Here is a 17,225-nt window from a genome sequence, read left to right as displayed (position 1 = left end):
GTGCACGCTGGTAGTCGGTTGCCCCGACGGCATGGTGTAGTTAAATTTCCTACTGAAGTAGTGTCGTGCGAAATCAAAGCGCCTTTTAATAGTACGCTTATTAAACCTAGCACAAAACCGACAAGAAGTGACATCGTGGTCTGGGGCTAGGCAAAGTATGCAGTAAGAATGAAAATCCTCATGAGGTATTTGCTTCCCACAAGAAATACAATTGTTAACTTTTTCTGACATCGGTCTGAGGCAAGAAAAGTTTCCCCAACGGGGTACTTAGCTTTATAGAAGACTTCGGTCTGAAATTCGAATTCGAAAATCTCAGGAGTCGGCCGACCGGCACTTGCGAACTGCTTCTGCTTCGGGCACCGCATGGCAAGAAAGACTGAAGAAAATGGTGTTGGTTGCATTATTTATACCCCTGGTGCACTGATGTCAGGGAAGAGGCAACAGCAACCGACTCCGGACCAAGACTTTGGAATTCCGGCCGACTGCGGGACCGACTGATGACAGGATAACCCAAGTGTGATGACTGCAGCAGGGTAACACGATGAACATCTGTGCTATGTTCATCATGTTACCCTGCTGCAGTCATCACACTTGGGTTGAATCCCAAACCTAAGGAGGGGAGGTGGAGTCAAACAGGATTAGAAGTAGGTAGTAGGCCCTGCAAAACTGCAGTGGCAAAACCAGCTCTGGTTTAAGAGTATAGAGGTAAGTGATAGTGCTTGGTGAAGGTGTGCACTGAACTCCAAGTTGCAACCTCCAAAATATCCTTGGTTGGTACCCCTCTGAGGAAGGCTGTTGATGTTGCTGTAGCCCTGGTGGAATGGGGCCTAATGTTACCAGGTACAGGTTTCCCATGGTGTGTGCAGCAGAAACTGATACAATGTCCTATCCATTTTGAAATGGTCTGTTTTGAGATTGCCTTTCCTTGTGATCCTGCAGCATAGGATACAAAGAGCTGGTCAGATTTTCTGAAAGCCTTAGTTTTATCCAAGTAGTAACGTAATTGCCTGTGAATGTCCAAAGAGTGTAGGAGCCTTTCCTCTTTGTTCTGGGGGTTTGGATAAAAGGTGGACAAATGAATGGTTTGGTTTAGGGCCACACTGGATACCACCTTTGGCATAAAGGAAGGGTTAGTTCGTAAAGCGACTCTGTCTTGATGAAAAATGATGAAAGGCTCCACTGCCATTAGGGCCTGTAGCTCTGAGACTCTTCATGCTGAAGTTATTGCTAGGAGCAGGGCAGTTTTCCATGATATAAACTGTAAATTAGCTGTAAAAGCTGGTTCAAAGGGCGGTAGTGTAAGTTTTTCCAAAACAAAGTTGAGATCCCAAGTTGGTGTTGGTGCTCTCCATGGTGGTCTTATGTTCTTAGCCCCTCTGAGGTACTGTCTTAGTAATGGATGTGAAAATATAGGAGGATCCGTGTTGTATTGAGCTGAAATAGCTGAGGCGTGGATCTTAACAGATGAAAAGGAAAGTCCTTTGTGCAACATTTCAGTAAAATATTGTAGAATCTGAGGAATATTTGGGACAAGGGGATTTTGGCCTTTAGTCTGGTTCCAGGAGCAGAATCCTTTCCATTTGTCTGAATAGGCTTTCCTGGTGCTGGGCCTCCTGGCCTCCAGAATGACATCCATAACAGCTTTAGAGAGAAGTGTTGACTGGTTGTTTAGGTAATTTGCCATGCAGCCAGATTTAATGTCTTGAGCTGGCTGTGTAGAATCTGATTGTTTTGCTGAGTGAGCAGGTGAGGAATTTGAGGTAAAATCCATGGTGAGCCTTGAGCCATGTTCCTTAGCATTGGATACCAGTGTTGGCGTGGCCAGTCTGAAGCAATGAGTATCGTTTGTGGCCTCTCTAATCTGGCTTTCAGCAGCACCTTTGCCAGAAGAGGCAGTGGAGGAAAGGCATAATGTTTTCCAACTGAATGAGAGGGCGTCCATTTTCCAAGCTAGTGTGTGGTATGTCCTTGTGCAAAATTTCCTTAGTTGGTAGTTTTGGGGGGAGGCAAACAGATCTATGTCTGGGCTCCCCCATTTTTGAGTTATCATTGCGAATACTTGCGGATCTAGTTTCCACTCGTGAAGATCTATGATGTTTCTGCTTAGATCGTCTGCCAATGTGTTTTTCTTTCCTGGCAGGGATTGTGCTTGTAGTTGAACTTGGTAGGTCAATGCGGTATGTCCTTGTGCAAAATTTCCGTAGTTGGTAGTTTTGGGGGGAGGTAAACAGATCTATGTCTGGGCTCCCCCATTTTTGAGTTATCATTGCAAATACTTGTGGATCTAGTTTCCACTCGTGAGGATCTATGATGTTTCTGCTTAGATCGTCTGCCAATGTGTTTTTCTTTCCTGGCAGGTATTGTGCTTGTAGTTGAACTTGGTACGTCAGTGCTGTGTTCCACAAGGTCATTGTTTGCCTGCATAGGGGGTAGGAATGTGTGCCCCCTTGCTTGTTTATGTACCACATCACTGTGGTGTTGTCCATCTTTATTAGGAGTTGTCCTGGATGTAGGAGGTCCTTGAAAGCTGGCATTTTGTACAGCTAGCATCTCTTTTCGATTGATATGTAGATGCCTTTGATCTGCAGACCATTTGCCCTAAATACACTGTCCTGCCATGTGTGCTCCCCAGGCATAATCCGATGCATCTGTTGTTATAGTTTGCCTGGCTGTGGGTAAGGTAAAAGGCTGACCCTTGTAGAGGTGGCATGCCTGAGCCCACCATAGAAACTCCTGTTGAAGGCAGGGAATGAGTGGTACTATTGTTTCCAAGCTGTGGCTGTGTTGAGTCCATACGCTTTTCAGGTACCATTGTAATTTCCTCATATGCAGTTTTGCATATGGTATTAGTAGTATGCAAGATGCCATGAATCCCAAGGCCTGCAGAATTTTTCTTGCAGGGAGTTGGGGGTTTTTTGCCATCATTTTGAAGTATTGAGTCAGTTGTCCATGCTTGTCTGGCGTGAGATAATCCATCTGGGCCATTGTATTTAAGCTGGCATCCAGGAATATTATGTCTTGTGAGGGCACTAGTTTTGACTTCTTTTCATTTACTGTGTACCCTAGGCAACTTAATAGGTTTTTGACAAATGCCAGATGCTTTAAAAGAATGTCCTTGCTTTCTGCTTGAATAAGGCAGTCGTCCAGGTATGGATATATTTGAATTCCTCTTTGTCTGCAGTATACAATTACTGGTGCCAAGCATTTTGTGAAGACCCTGGGCGCAGTAGATAAGCCAAAGGGCCATGCAGAGAATTGGTAATGGGTTGAACCTGCTATAAATCAGAGGTATCTTCTGCAATTTTGTCTGATAGGGACATGCAGGTATGCCTCCTTGAGGTCCAACGTTACTAGCCAAGCCTTCTTGCCCAGCATGGGAAGAAGTTGCTGTAGTGTTAGCATCTTGAATTTGGGTACTTCCAGATATGTGTTTAGAATTGAGAGGTCCAGAATGGGTCTCCAGGCTTTGTCCTTTCAGGGAACTAAAAAGAGTCTTGAGTAAAATCCTTGTCCTTGCTTCTGTGTAGGAACCTGTTGAATGGCTCTCATGTCCATGAGAGCTGTAATTTGTTTTTGAGCCTCTGCCCACTGATTTGGTGGCAGGTTTGGCATTCCTTTTATCCTTGGTAAAGTGTGAAAGTGGAATCTGTATCCTTGAGATACAATATTTAGGACCCATTTGTCTTTTGTGATGATGTGCCAGTTGTCTGCAAAAAGTGCTAGTTTTCCTCCTAAGGGAGCTGCCAAGAGGGATTTGCTTGGAAGTCTGAGGGGTAAGTCATTGTGTTTGTCTTCTGATAGTTTGAGACCTGTCTTCTCCTCCTTTCTGGGTTGTGGCACCCCATTGTCAAAGGCTTGTAAGAGCCTTGTGACTGACCTCTGCCCCTTGGGCGTCTGTATTTGCCCCTCTGTGGTCTGTCAGAAGCTGGAAAGGACCAGTTTTTGGTTGGCCAATTTCTGCTGAAACGAGGGAGTTGAACCTGTAAAAAATCCTTGACCGTCTGCATAGATTTTGCCTTATCCTCCATTTTCTTTAAAACCTCTTCTGCTTTTACACCAAATAAAACATCCTGCTGTAAAGGTGCATCCAATAACTTTGCTTTAACATGATCAAGTAAAGTTTGTTCTTTTAACCAAGCATGCCTACGTATGACAGACCCTGTCACTGCTGCTCTACAAGAAGCTTCCAATGAATCAAATCCACATTGCAAAGTATGTTTTCCCACTTGTTCAGCTGCATAAAACAAATCTTGCATTTCCTTGTAATCAGGCTGCTCTGTATGTGTGATCATTTTTTGTTTTAATTGAGACATCAAATATTGTTGATATTTCAGCATGTGAAACTGGCAATTTAAGGCCCTCATAGCTAGAGTAGCTGAAGTATATACTTTCTTTCCCCATCTGTCTAGTGCTCTAGAATCCCTTTCAGAGGATACAGGATTTTTAGCATTAGAGGCCTTAACCCCTTTGGGACCCTGGGAATGGTTTCTGGGTCAGCAACAGGGCTTTTATATAGGAATTTGTGTGAGTCAGAGACTCTGTAGTATCTGTCTGGTTTGGCTGGTGCAGGAAGTAGTGAATCTGGGTTAAGGCTAGATTCTGAATAAACATCATCCACAATGTCTTACATGGGTGGAATAGCAAGTGGTCTGTGCTGGGGTAGTAAAAGGAACTCTCGGAGCCTTTTCTTAGAATCAGAGTAATCCTGGCCTTCCCAGTGGAAATGTTCCCTCATGGTATGTAAAGTTTTCCCAAAAGAGTAGTCTTCTGGGGGAGATGCTGAAGGAATAGACTCTTCAGCATCAGAGTCTTCATAAGGGGGAAAAGAGTATTCCTGTTCCTCAGAAGAATCTGAGGAAACTGAAACTTGATCAGAGGAAGCGTAGTCCTCCTCCTGTCTAGGCCTTTTATCAGGAGGGGGATGGGAACCCCTGATTAGGGTAAATAAGTTTTCAGCCATCTTAAGCATCTGTTTCTTAGGCATGGGGCCTTGTACTGGAGACTGCTGTACAGTCTTAAAGGAGTTTTCAGCTTTGCATAGGATTTAATAGTGAGTGTAGTCGGTCTGAAGACACGTTCTGCAACTGAAGGCGTTTCAACTGCACCGGAATCTCCTTCAGCCATAGAGTCGGAAGGGCCTAAAGATAAAGGTTGTGGAGGCCTAGCAATCTCCGCTTGGGAATCGGATGCCGCCTGGGGTTCTAAATCAGCGGTCGTCAGGGACTGTGTAGGCGCCTCACTGAAAACTGGAGAACCGGCGACTGGCCTAGCAGAGGCCTCGGAGTCTGGTTTGGGTCTCAGCTGCCTGTCCTTATCTTTGCGTTTTTTATGCATTCCGTTCATCGGTTGCTCCGACGGCATGGTATAATTAAATTTCCAACCAAAACAATGTCGGGCGAAATCAAACCGACATTTAATAGTTTGTTTGTTAAACCTAGCACAAAGCCGACAACCTGTGACGTCGTGGTCTGGGCCTAGGCAAGGAATACAAGAAATGCAATTGTTAACTTTTTCTGACATCGGACTGAGGCAAGAAAAGGTTCCCCAATGGGGTACTTAGCTTTATTGAAGACTTCGGTCTGAAATTCGATTTGAAAATCTCAGGAGTTGGCCAACGGGCACTTGCGAACTGCTTCTGCTTCGGGCACCGAGCTGCAAGAAAGACTGAAGAAAATGACATTGGATGCCTCTTATATACCTCTGGCGCACTGACGTCAGGGAAGAAACGACAGCAACCGACGCCGGAGCAAGACTTTGGAACTCTGGCCGACTGCGGGACCGCCTGATGGCAGGATAACCCAAGTGTGATGACTGCAGCAGTGTAACATGATGAACATCTGTAAAACAATTCTAACACTTCCACTCTTCCTGCAGAAACTAAGAAGCCATTCTATGGCACCTAAGGTAGCAATTAGTTCACCACTAAGGACAACAGAGCAGGATCCCAGCTCAAGCTTTTCATACACATTGCGTCTCTGGCTGCATTCAGACCTGTGAGATAAAATCTTTATGGCCTAAACCAAGTCATTTAATTTGAGGCTATTTTTCTTAAGGCTAGCTGGGCTGAGCTTAACCCCTTCCCTTCCAGTATCCTCTAATAAAATATATACATTTTATCAGTTACAATAATACAGAATGACATACATGTAGATTTCTTTTCTGTCCAGCAGGACCCACTGTTGATACATTTTTAACACAAGCATCTGTATATGTTATTTTGATATTCAAATGACATATAATTCTTTACAAAATGTCAGCTAGCTATGTTGGCATATGTTACACATGTACTGGCCTACTCCTCCTGGCACAGCTGGTACTACCTCACATCATTACAAATGTATACAAATGCACAGCATCACAACAAGAGAAGTGTCACCTTACAATTGATGGTTAACAGTCTATTTTTATGTTGCCGAAGTGCCAGCCCCACACTCAACCTTCAACGAAGGCACGCCAATTTACGCATGTCTTTCGAATGCCACTCAACCGCAGGGAGGACATGCAGACTCCACACAGAAGGCACTCCAGCTGAGAATTGAATGGGAGAACCTCTTGCTGTAAGGTGACAACGCTACCGCTGCACCACCGCAGCTTACAATATAGAGAAGATAGCCAATGCAAAACTCATACCAGTGATGTATACAGTAAATGCCAAAGAAATGTAATTGAAGGACAATAAGTATCACAGTTTCTAATGTGTTCCAATTGTGCCTAGTGTATGCTACATATACAGAATTGTAACACCTGAATGCTTCCTTCCTATGTTGCCTGTAAGTGGGTCGCATACTGCATCCTGCCTGTATTTCATGTTGCTAATACACAGACTTGTAACCCTTGTTTGTACCCTGCCTTTACTACATGTGGTTAGATGCAGTTCTAATGCCTGACTGTGCCAGCCTTTCTTGTATGTGGCTCCTGTAAAGAGTTCTAAAGCCTGAATGTGCATCACCAATCCTGCATGTGGTTCATACAGAGAAATCTGACACCACAATGTGTCCTGGTGTGCTCTACGCTGTTCATATACCGAATTCTAATACCTGAATATGCCCTGCTTATGCTGTATGTTGTTCACATTTATTTATTTACTTATTTATTGCTTGACATTTGTTGACTGGGCAAGTCAACTGGGTCATGAACCCATTTTCAGTGGAGGCCCAGGCAGAAAAGCTCCACTACTGACATATATACATAGTTAAGGCATTAAACAATTTTAACAAAGTAATCTAATAGAAATAAGAGATTTATTATATACAAATACATATATCAACAGTTTATGCAATTTATATATACATGTAATATAATGCACATACTAGGCAAAAATCTGTCCAGATTATCACATGATTTAGCAAGGTATGTTCAAAAGAAGTTTTGAAATTGACAGCATAGATAGAAGCAGTTTTGAATTGATAGTGTACATAGGAGTAGTTGAAATGACAACGGTTTGACAGAAGGTGAAGGGAGGTAGTACTGTAACAGTAGACAGGAAAGAGAAAGAAAAAATAGTAAGAGGATCTTAGAAAGTAGGAAATATGAAAGGAAAAGTGGTGTGGATAAAAAGAAGCTCTAATAGCATAGTGGCTGAAAGTGAAGAGAGAAAGAAGGGAGGTACATTGTTTATTGATGAGGCTGGTGAGATGAGAAAGGAAGAAGTACAGGAAAAGGAAGAAAAGAAGCATATATGACACTTTGAAGTGGTTTATGGTTTTGAGTACATTATTTACTAATGAGATTGGTGAGATGAGAGAGAGAAAGAGAGAACTACGAGGAATAGGGATATACAGAATTCTAACACCAGAATATGCTCTGTCTGTGCTGTATGCTCTTCACATACATAATTCTAACACTTCAACATTTACTGCCAATGCTACTCACATACAGAATTTGGTATACAGTTCATATACAGAATTCTAACACCTGAATATGCCCTGCCTATGCGGTATACAGTTCATATACAGAATTCTAACACCTGAATATGCCCTTCCTATGCTGTATACAGTTCATATACAGAATTTTAACACCTGAATATTGCCCTGCCTATGCAGTATACAGTTCATATACAGAATGCTGAAACCTGACTATGCCCCACAAATGCTGTGTGGTTCAGATTCCAGATGTTCATTCTGATAGCAGCTGATGTAAACTACAGGTTAACTATGAGTATAGCATACATGTCAACAATAAAAACAAAAGAAGTGACTGGGAACATGCTTCCAACAGGAAATGTGAAATGGTTAGACACCAAATGGGTAATACTAACACAGTAACACCAGGAATTTATATATGCAGCTGACATATATAAAAAAAGAAGACAACAACTTGAATAATGGTTAGCTGTCTGCTGTATTGCAGAAAACAAATATTACAGCCATTGCATGGAGCTATGAAAATCAGAACATCCCTGGTGAATGTGCAAAAATCAGAACATCCCTGCTGAATGTGCAACTAAAAGACATTTAGTGCTAACTTGCCCTCCTGACTGTTCATCTCGACTGTGACATTTGCAAAATAGTTGAACCCTCATTTCCTCTCACAGGTTACTGGCTTCCAATCATGTAACCATTTTTCTGTGAAAATGTAACTAAATGATGTTCAAAAATGTGAGCTCATTTTTCATCCTGTTTTCACAGAACAAAGATGAATGTAAGAGATTGTTAGAACATATTTCATTGACAACAATGTGTTTTTACTTACAGCTGCATAATGAGGTAAAGGTGCGTCTTGCTCTCATAGATGTCATCCAAAGCAACAATGTTCGGGTGTTTGATTCTAGGAAATAAAAAGCAAACAACCTTGGTCAGCATAAATTATACAAGGGCCATTACTGTTCAAAATGTGCATGCTGTAAATCCAAAATATACCAGTAGAAAAGAAGTCCAGTCGCTAAAGTATTGTTTGGCAGCTGACTTTCTATTGAAATATGCTTAAGAAAGCTATATTCATATTTTAGGATGGACAAGGAAAAATATGAGAAAACTGTGGAAAGTTTTGTAAAACACAATGCACAAAAGGTATGGTTATCAATGCTACAACCGATCATACTGTCTGTAAACATACTTCTCAACTGTCCAGTTTTTTGCAGAGTATCCCTCATTTTCCTCATGTTTTTGCCTTGTCAATTGTAATTTTTTTAATTTTTATTTTATTTTACATTTGTTGACCGGGATAGTCCGACTGGATGCATGTCCATTTTCAGCAGAGGCCCGGGGAGAAAAGCTCTAAGGATAAGCAGATACAGCATTACATAATACCAGCATTACATATTACAAACAGACTGTTTACAGTAATTACATAAGTAAGCAAGTTAAACAAGTTCCACAGGTTAGAGTTAATCCCGAGCGTAAATCATGATTAAATTAAATTACACAGTAAGCTGGTTAACAGATTTTTACACATTCTAGAGAGAGTTAGCCAGGCTTGATACATCGACATAGCAATTTTTTTTTTATTTTCTTAGTAAACCAATAAGGATTTCTGCAATCATGCTTCAGACTACCTGAGGAAAAAAACAAAACAACAAAATGAGGACAGCGAGAGAGGAAGAAAGACTGTCATGGACCTGATATTGTCTTCACTTTTCTTTCACTGCACTGATGTGCTGTGCAAACCATACACATGAGCAGTACATATCATGATCAGTTTGAAAAAGCAGAGGGACACTAAAGTGCCATCATATAATGACATTATTTAAAGAAGGTAAACGATTTCCTTCATAAATAATAACACTGTGTAATACCAATGACCCACTCCTAGATATGGCTACCACAGGATTTACCAGCAGTTGGCTTTGTTTAATCATTCTTTGTCCTTGTGCTCAAACCACACCAACTGTGGGTAAATCATGTGATACCAACACCCAGTCGTGGGTTTCACAGAACTAGCTATAATTAACTTAAACTCAGCTCACACAATCAGCACTGTTTTATCTAACTTCTTTTTCATTTGTCAGCTTTGGTTAGTTAATTGTAAATTTAAAAAAATGTAGTTCATTAAAAACAGAGGCATTAATAAAGCATTACCTGTATTTCAATGCACCTAATGTTCTGTAGAAGGTAATAACACAAGCTAGAATCAGTACAAGCTGGAAACATCATAATGAGCCATACTATTCTAATCCACAAAGGAAAAGAAACACAGAACTCTAAAAACTGTGATCCCAGTGAGTAATGCACAAGCATTGGCAGTCCACTCAACTAAATATATTTGAATTATGATTTTGTACAGTTTGCATGGGATTATTTCACTGATACCAAAATAAAATTCCCCTGCACGTAGGAAGTTGCACGGCAAATAACAGAAGCCAGTGGCGGCTGGTGACTTCAAATCACAGGGGGGCTGCAGGAGACGCTGAATGGGTGGGGTCAAAGGGAAGGGGTGTGGTCAACCATAAAGGGGAGGGGCTATGCACAAAACCACAAAAAACTAACTTTAATTAAATACAATGCCCTGGGTGGCAAACCATCATTATGAAAGTCCAATCAAGACAAAAATAAGTGTAGAAGAATAAAAATATTTCAATGCATTGGCTGCATGACAGCTTACTTAATATCTAGATGGAAACAAAAGGTTGTGAGGCATGAAAAAATAATTACTTTTTAAATACATTACTGGAATGCCAGTCAAAATCAAGTATAAGAAAAACCAGAAGCACTCAACTCAAACCACTTCTCCTTGCACTGCAGTTCTAATTATAATATATTCAGCTTTATTAAAGTACCAAGCAACATGCTGAAAGTAGAAATCTATGTGATGCCCCCACTTGTAAAAATGTTTCTTATCCAAAAAGACCTGCTGCCTGACAACTTGTTTCATGGGGAAAACATGATAAAAGTAAAAATGAAAAGCAAACAAGAAACAAGCTCAAGATACATTGCTTAAAGGATTACTGTACAGGTTATGGACCACACATGATTGGCATTCTGTTTAGTTTACGGGTAAAGTCTGTAGAGATGACTGGAAGTCTCCAACAAGTGTAATGAGCTTTTTAAAATAATGGAATCCTGTCCTTTAATACCCAAGGCTTATACATTATCTAGTCAAGTATTCTCTGCATGGCAACAACAGAAAGGCTTTCAATGTTGGCAATTCTTTAACAGTATGCTTATTAAAGCTTACTTGCATCTTACAATGTCAGACAAGTTTACCTTATGGTCATTAAAGCATTGCTACTTAAACACAGAGCAACAGGCACTTTGAGTAATAAGCATAAATCTGAGTAAGAAGCATAAATCAACAGTACAAAAATATGACAGAAACCAGACCATTCTGCAAAATCAAGGACAGATGAAAAGCCACTGTAGTACTTATGCAGTGTGTCCTCCCCATCCAAGGTAGATACAACTACTCCTTGCCTTGCTTGGACACATCCAGAGTCACTACATGGGGGAGTGGAGTGCAACAAGCATGTCACAATTTGAAATCTCTCTGGCTGACTGTGATGGCCCTGACACATTTGTCATACCTCTCAACCTCAAGAGCAAGAAATCTGGACAAAGCCATACACAGAAGTGGGACAAAGGCACAACAATAAGGACAATTTTAAATATTGCTCTAATAAACTTAGAAAGATAATAGAATAGGTCTTGCATTAGTATGAATTTTCTGAAGGGTATAAAATCTAAAACTCAAATGTCTGTCATTTTCTAACTTCAGTCTTTAGTGATTTGTCACTAATTTGCCAAAAACACAATTTTATGAAAAATGGACCAAAAATGTGATGCAAAAATATAAAATAGACACACAATACAGCTGCTACCTGTCAAAGAAGGGACACTTTAATATTAGTACTGCTACCTTGAGCAGCTGACAAAATAAAAGAATCTACATGCATTTCAAGTAATCTATAACTTTGATTATTACAGTTATTTCTTAATTGTAAACCCTCCATGTTTTCTTCCAAAATTGCTATTTTATGGAGGGATTATTAGGGGAAGAGCAACATTTTGAGCCAAAATTGGGGACAGTTGAGAGGTTGGCTATGCCTAATTCTATAAAGCAATTTATTTGCATGTACCTCTCAACCTGTTAATGCAGTAAATCTGAACAAGGCCAAATATATTGGGGCACATATAAACAGTACTAAAATTGCTCTTGTATAAATTGAGACAGTTGATAGAACGGCTCTTACTTTAACATGCATTTTATGAAGGTTATGAAGTCTGAAACTTATTATTTAGTGACTTCTGGCAAATCATTTAGGAATTAAAACTACAAATTTTATGAACAAACCAAAATAAGAAGCAAAAATCTATTCATTCTTTGAAAATCTGGACAATTGGGAGGTATAGTTCAGCTGGGCCTGTCTGAGTTTGCTGCCCTTCCCCTGACAAAATAATGGTTGAATGGAGCCTCTGCAGCCATTCCAATGAACCATTACTTGGCTATTTCACTCCATTTACCATAAACACTAATGTGCATACTGCTTTACTTCAATGATGAGTTGGACTTCATTTGAAAGTTTTATTTTGTATTTTACAGCACAAACATTAAGTCATCTGTTAAACAAAGCAATGCAGTCTCACAATGAAAACATAGCATTAAAACTTCTCTGCCCTTGAAACTCACATTCATTGAAACAGCATTGAAACCCACATTCAAAGAAAATACATTTTGCCAGTGGCAGATAAAGATTAATTTTGGGCTGTTTTCAATCATAGGCCCCTTGCATATGAAACATACATGTGCTCTTTGATACACCTTCCTCATTGTACTAAAATTATATTCCTTGACAATACAGTACACTTGTTAGAGGGTGTTTTAAATTTGTTTTTAACATTTTTCCAGTAAGCAATGAAACAAAACATATGCACCCATAATGGCAAAACTGCCCAGTTGAGAACATTTATCATAAAAAAGTCTACTCAGACTTCCACACATTATTAGTAAATATACACAATTCTACAGTCCACCATTATTAGTAAATATGCACAATTCCACAGTCCACCATTATTAGTAAATATGCACAATTCTACAGTCCACCACTATCAGTAAATATGCACAATTCTACAGTGCACCTTTATCAGTAAATATGCACAATTCTACAGTCCATATTCAGTGAATTTAGTTCTTGCCATAGCTGTGAACCTTAGCACAAAAACCTGGACGAAGCCAATAATGGGGGAATACAGTCCCAAAAATAGGGACAAATTTAAAATATTCATCTTATAAACTTAGAAAATTGCTAGAAAAAAAGGTTGTGCTACTATGTATTCTAAAGAACATGAAGTTTGAAATTCAAATGCCGGTCAATTTTACTGCGGACAGAACAAAAACAATTTTCAGCAGAGACGCAGGGATTAATACTGCAGACACGTCTTTGTAAAATGGCAGGGCACCAGAGCAAATCCACACAAACACAGGGAGGAGATGCAGACTCCACACAGAAGCCACCCCAACCAAGAATCAAACCAGAAAACCTATAGCTGTGAGGCAACAATACTACCACTGCACCATCAAATCTGCAAGGAATTAAACATTCAGAAACCTGAAGTCTGAAATTCAAATGCCGGTCAATTTTACTACGGACAGAACAAAAACAGTTTTCAGCAGAGACGCAGGGATTAATACTGCAGACACGTCTTTGTAAAATGGCAGGGCACCAGAGCAAATCCACACAAACACAGGGAGGAGATGCAGACTCCACACAGAAGCCACCCCAACCAAGAATCAAACCAGAAAACCTATAGCTGTGAGGCAACAATACTACCACTGCACCATCAAATCTGCAAGGAATTAAACATTCAGAAACCTGAAGTCTGAAATTCAAATGCCTGTCAATTTTATTTAACATTTGTTAATCAGGACAGTCTGACTTGGAACAAAAAACAATTTTCAGCAGAGGCCCAGGAAGAAATAATGCAGACATGTCTTTGTAACATGGGAGGACACAAAAGCAAACCCACACAAACACAGGGAGAAGATACGGACCCCACAAAGAAGGAACCCCAGCCAAGAATCAAACCTGAGAACCTGCAGCTGTGAGGCAACAATGCTACTACTACACCATCAAATATCAAGCATTGCAACATTTACAAACCACAGATATTATGAGGAACAGATCAGATCAAATATGAGGCAAAAATCTGCAATTTTTTTACAAATGGTGGTGGGTAGGGAACTCAAGTCTTTAACACCTGCATACAGGGTACAGGGTTCAAGCCTGAGGTATTCCCTACCACACCGCCATGAGCACCTGGGGCATTTTCACACACACACACACACACACACACAGAGTTAAGCACCAGCTAACACACACACAGTTAAGCACCAGCTAACACACACACAGTTAAGCACCAGCTAACACACACACACAGAGTTAAGCACCAGCTAACACACAGAGTTAAGCACCAGCTAACACACACACACAGAGTTAAGCACCAGCTAACACACACACACAGAGTTAAGCACCAGCTAACACACACACACACAGAGTTAAGCACCAGCTAACACACACACACACAGAGTTAAGCACCAGCTAACACACACACACACACAGAGTTAAGCACCAGCTAACACACACACACACACACAGAGTTAAGCACCAGCTAACACACACACACACAGAGTTAAGCACCAGCTAACACACACACACACAGAGTTAAGCACCAGCTAACACACACACACACAGAGTTAAGCACCAGCTAACACACACACACACACAGAGTTAAGCACCAGCTAACACACACACACAGAGTTAAGCACCAGCTAACACACACACACAGAGTTAAGCACCAGCTAACACACACACACAGAGTTAAGCACCAGCTAACACACACACACAGAGTTAAGCACCAGCTAACACACACACACAGAGTTAAGCACCAGCTAACACACACACACACAGAGTTAAGCACCAGCTAACACACACACACACAGAGTTAAGCACCAGCTAACACACACACACACACACAGAGTTAAGCACCAGCTAACACACACACAGACAGAGTTAATTACCAGCTAACACACACAGAGTTAAGCACCAGCCAACACACACACACAGAGTTAAGCACCAGCTAACACACACACACACAGAGTTAAGCACCAGCTAACACACACACACACACACACACACACACACACACACACACACACACACACACACACACAGAGTTAAGCACCAGCTAACACACACAGAGTTAAGCACCAGCTAACACACACACACACACACACACAGAGTTAAGCACCAGCTAACACACACAGAGTTAAGCACCAGCTAACACACACACACACACACACACAGAGTTAAGCACCAGCTAACACACACACACACAGAGTTAAGCACCAGCTAACACACACACAGAGTTAAGCACCAGCTAACACACACACACACAGAGTTAAGCACCAGCTAACACACACACACACACACAGAGTTAAGCACCAGCTAACACACACACACACAGAGTTAAGCACCAGCTAACACACACACAGAGTTAAGCACCAGCTAACACACACACACAGAGTTAAGCACCAGCTAACACACACACACAGAGTTAAGCACCAGCTAACACACACACACAGAGTTAAGCACCAGCTAACACACACACACACACACACACAGAGTTAAGCACCAGCTAACACACACACACACAGAGTTAAGCACCAGCTAACACACACACACACACAGAGTTAAGCACCAGCTAACACACACACACAGAGTTAAGCACGAGCTAACACACACACACACACACAGAGTTGAGCACCAGCTAACACACACACACACACAGAGTTAAGCACCAGCTAACACACACACACAGAGTTAAGCACCAGCTAACACACACACACACACACACACACACACACAGAGTTAAGCACCAGCTAACACACACACACATAGAGTTAAGCACCAGCTAACACACACACACACAGAGTTAAGCACCAGCTAACACACACAGAGTTAAGCACCAGCTAACACACACACACAGAGTTAAGCACCAGCTAACACACACACACACAGAGTTAAGCACCAGCTAACACACACACACACAGAGTTAAGCACCAGCTAACACACACACACAGTTAAGCACCAGCTAACACACACACACACACACAGAGTTAAGCACCAGCTAACACACACACACACACAGAGTTAAGCACCAGCTAACACATACACACACACAGAGTTAAGCACCAGCTAACACACACACACACAGAGTTAAGCACCAGCTAACACACACACAGAGTTAAGCACCAGCTAACACACACAGAGTTAAGCACCAGCTAACACACACAGAGTTAAGCACCAGCTAACACACACACACACACACACACACACACACACACACACATACACACAGAGTTAAGCACCAGCTAACACACACACACACACACACACACACACAGAGTTAAGCACCAGCTAACACACACACACACAGAGTTAAGCACCAGCTAACACACACACACACAGAGTTAAGCACCAGCTAACACACACACACACACACAGAGTTAAGCACCAGCTAACACACACACAGAGTTAAGCACCAGCTAACACACACACACAGAGTTAAGCACCAGCTAACACACACACACAGTTAAGCACCAGCTAACACACACACAGTTAAGCACCAGCTAACACACACACAGTTAAAAGCACCAGCTAACACACACACAGTTAAAAGCACCAGCTAACACACACTTCTCTATCCAGTTAAAAGCACCAACACATAAGTAAAATGCACCATACACTTACCTGTCTGTTCTCCATACCATATCCTGCCTGCGCAATACTCACAAAGACCCGCGAGATCCCAGCAAAGCTCCTTCCCGACGACGAGATCCCAAGCTCCCTCCAGAGACTGTTCTGGCTGCTGCTGTTGCAGTCCGGATGCGATATATCCTCCCAGCGTGTCTGTGCACTTTAAAAGTGCACAGACGTCTCCTTGTGTCCCTCTATGGGTCCTGCCAGACTGACTTGAGCATGCACATAGACCGACGGTAGTCGGGACTACTGTCCAATTTAAAAATAATTTTTTGTTTTCTTTTTAATTTTAGTTTGAGGGCTGCAGTCCGCAGCCCGATGCCCTGACAGAAGCATAAAAATAAAAGTTAGCCAGCAACAAGTGATCTGTGAGAAATAGTAAAGTTTATTCAAACTTCATAAAGACTTAATTAAACAGACCGGTTTCGGCCTGGGTTTAACCTGGCCTTCTTCAGTGTAAATAGAAAAACACAATTATAAAAATAGAAAGTCTTATATACTGAAAAGCAAATGAAACAAGAAATTTGATAGGCTG

General features: G+C 41.4%; 1 protein-coding gene across 1 annotated transcript in view; it reads right to left on the bottom strand.

Moving 5' to 3' along the window:
* LOC122806875 (calcium/calmodulin-dependent protein kinase type 1-like) overlaps positions 1-17,225 on the bottom strand; it is a 1,135,755-nt gene that overhangs the window by 252,778 nt on the left and 865,752 nt on the right. The window contains exon 4 of the mRNA XM_044077647.1: positions 8,692-8,766. Within this exon, the coding sequence (XP_043933582.1) occupies positions 8,692-8,766 (75 nt within the window). The remainder of the gene's footprint in view (positions 1-8,691; positions 8,767-17,225) is intronic.

This window comes from Protopterus annectens, chromosome 7.part0 (assembly GCF_019279795.1).
Source record: "Protopterus annectens isolate FY-2018-M chromosome 7.part0, PAN1.0, whole genome shotgun sequence".
NCBI lineage: Eukaryota > Metazoa > Chordata > Ceratodontiformes > Protopteridae > Protopterus > Protopterus annectens.
The sequence above is the reverse complement of the archived record's forward strand: the minus strand, read 5'-3'. Positions and strand labels throughout refer to the sequence as shown.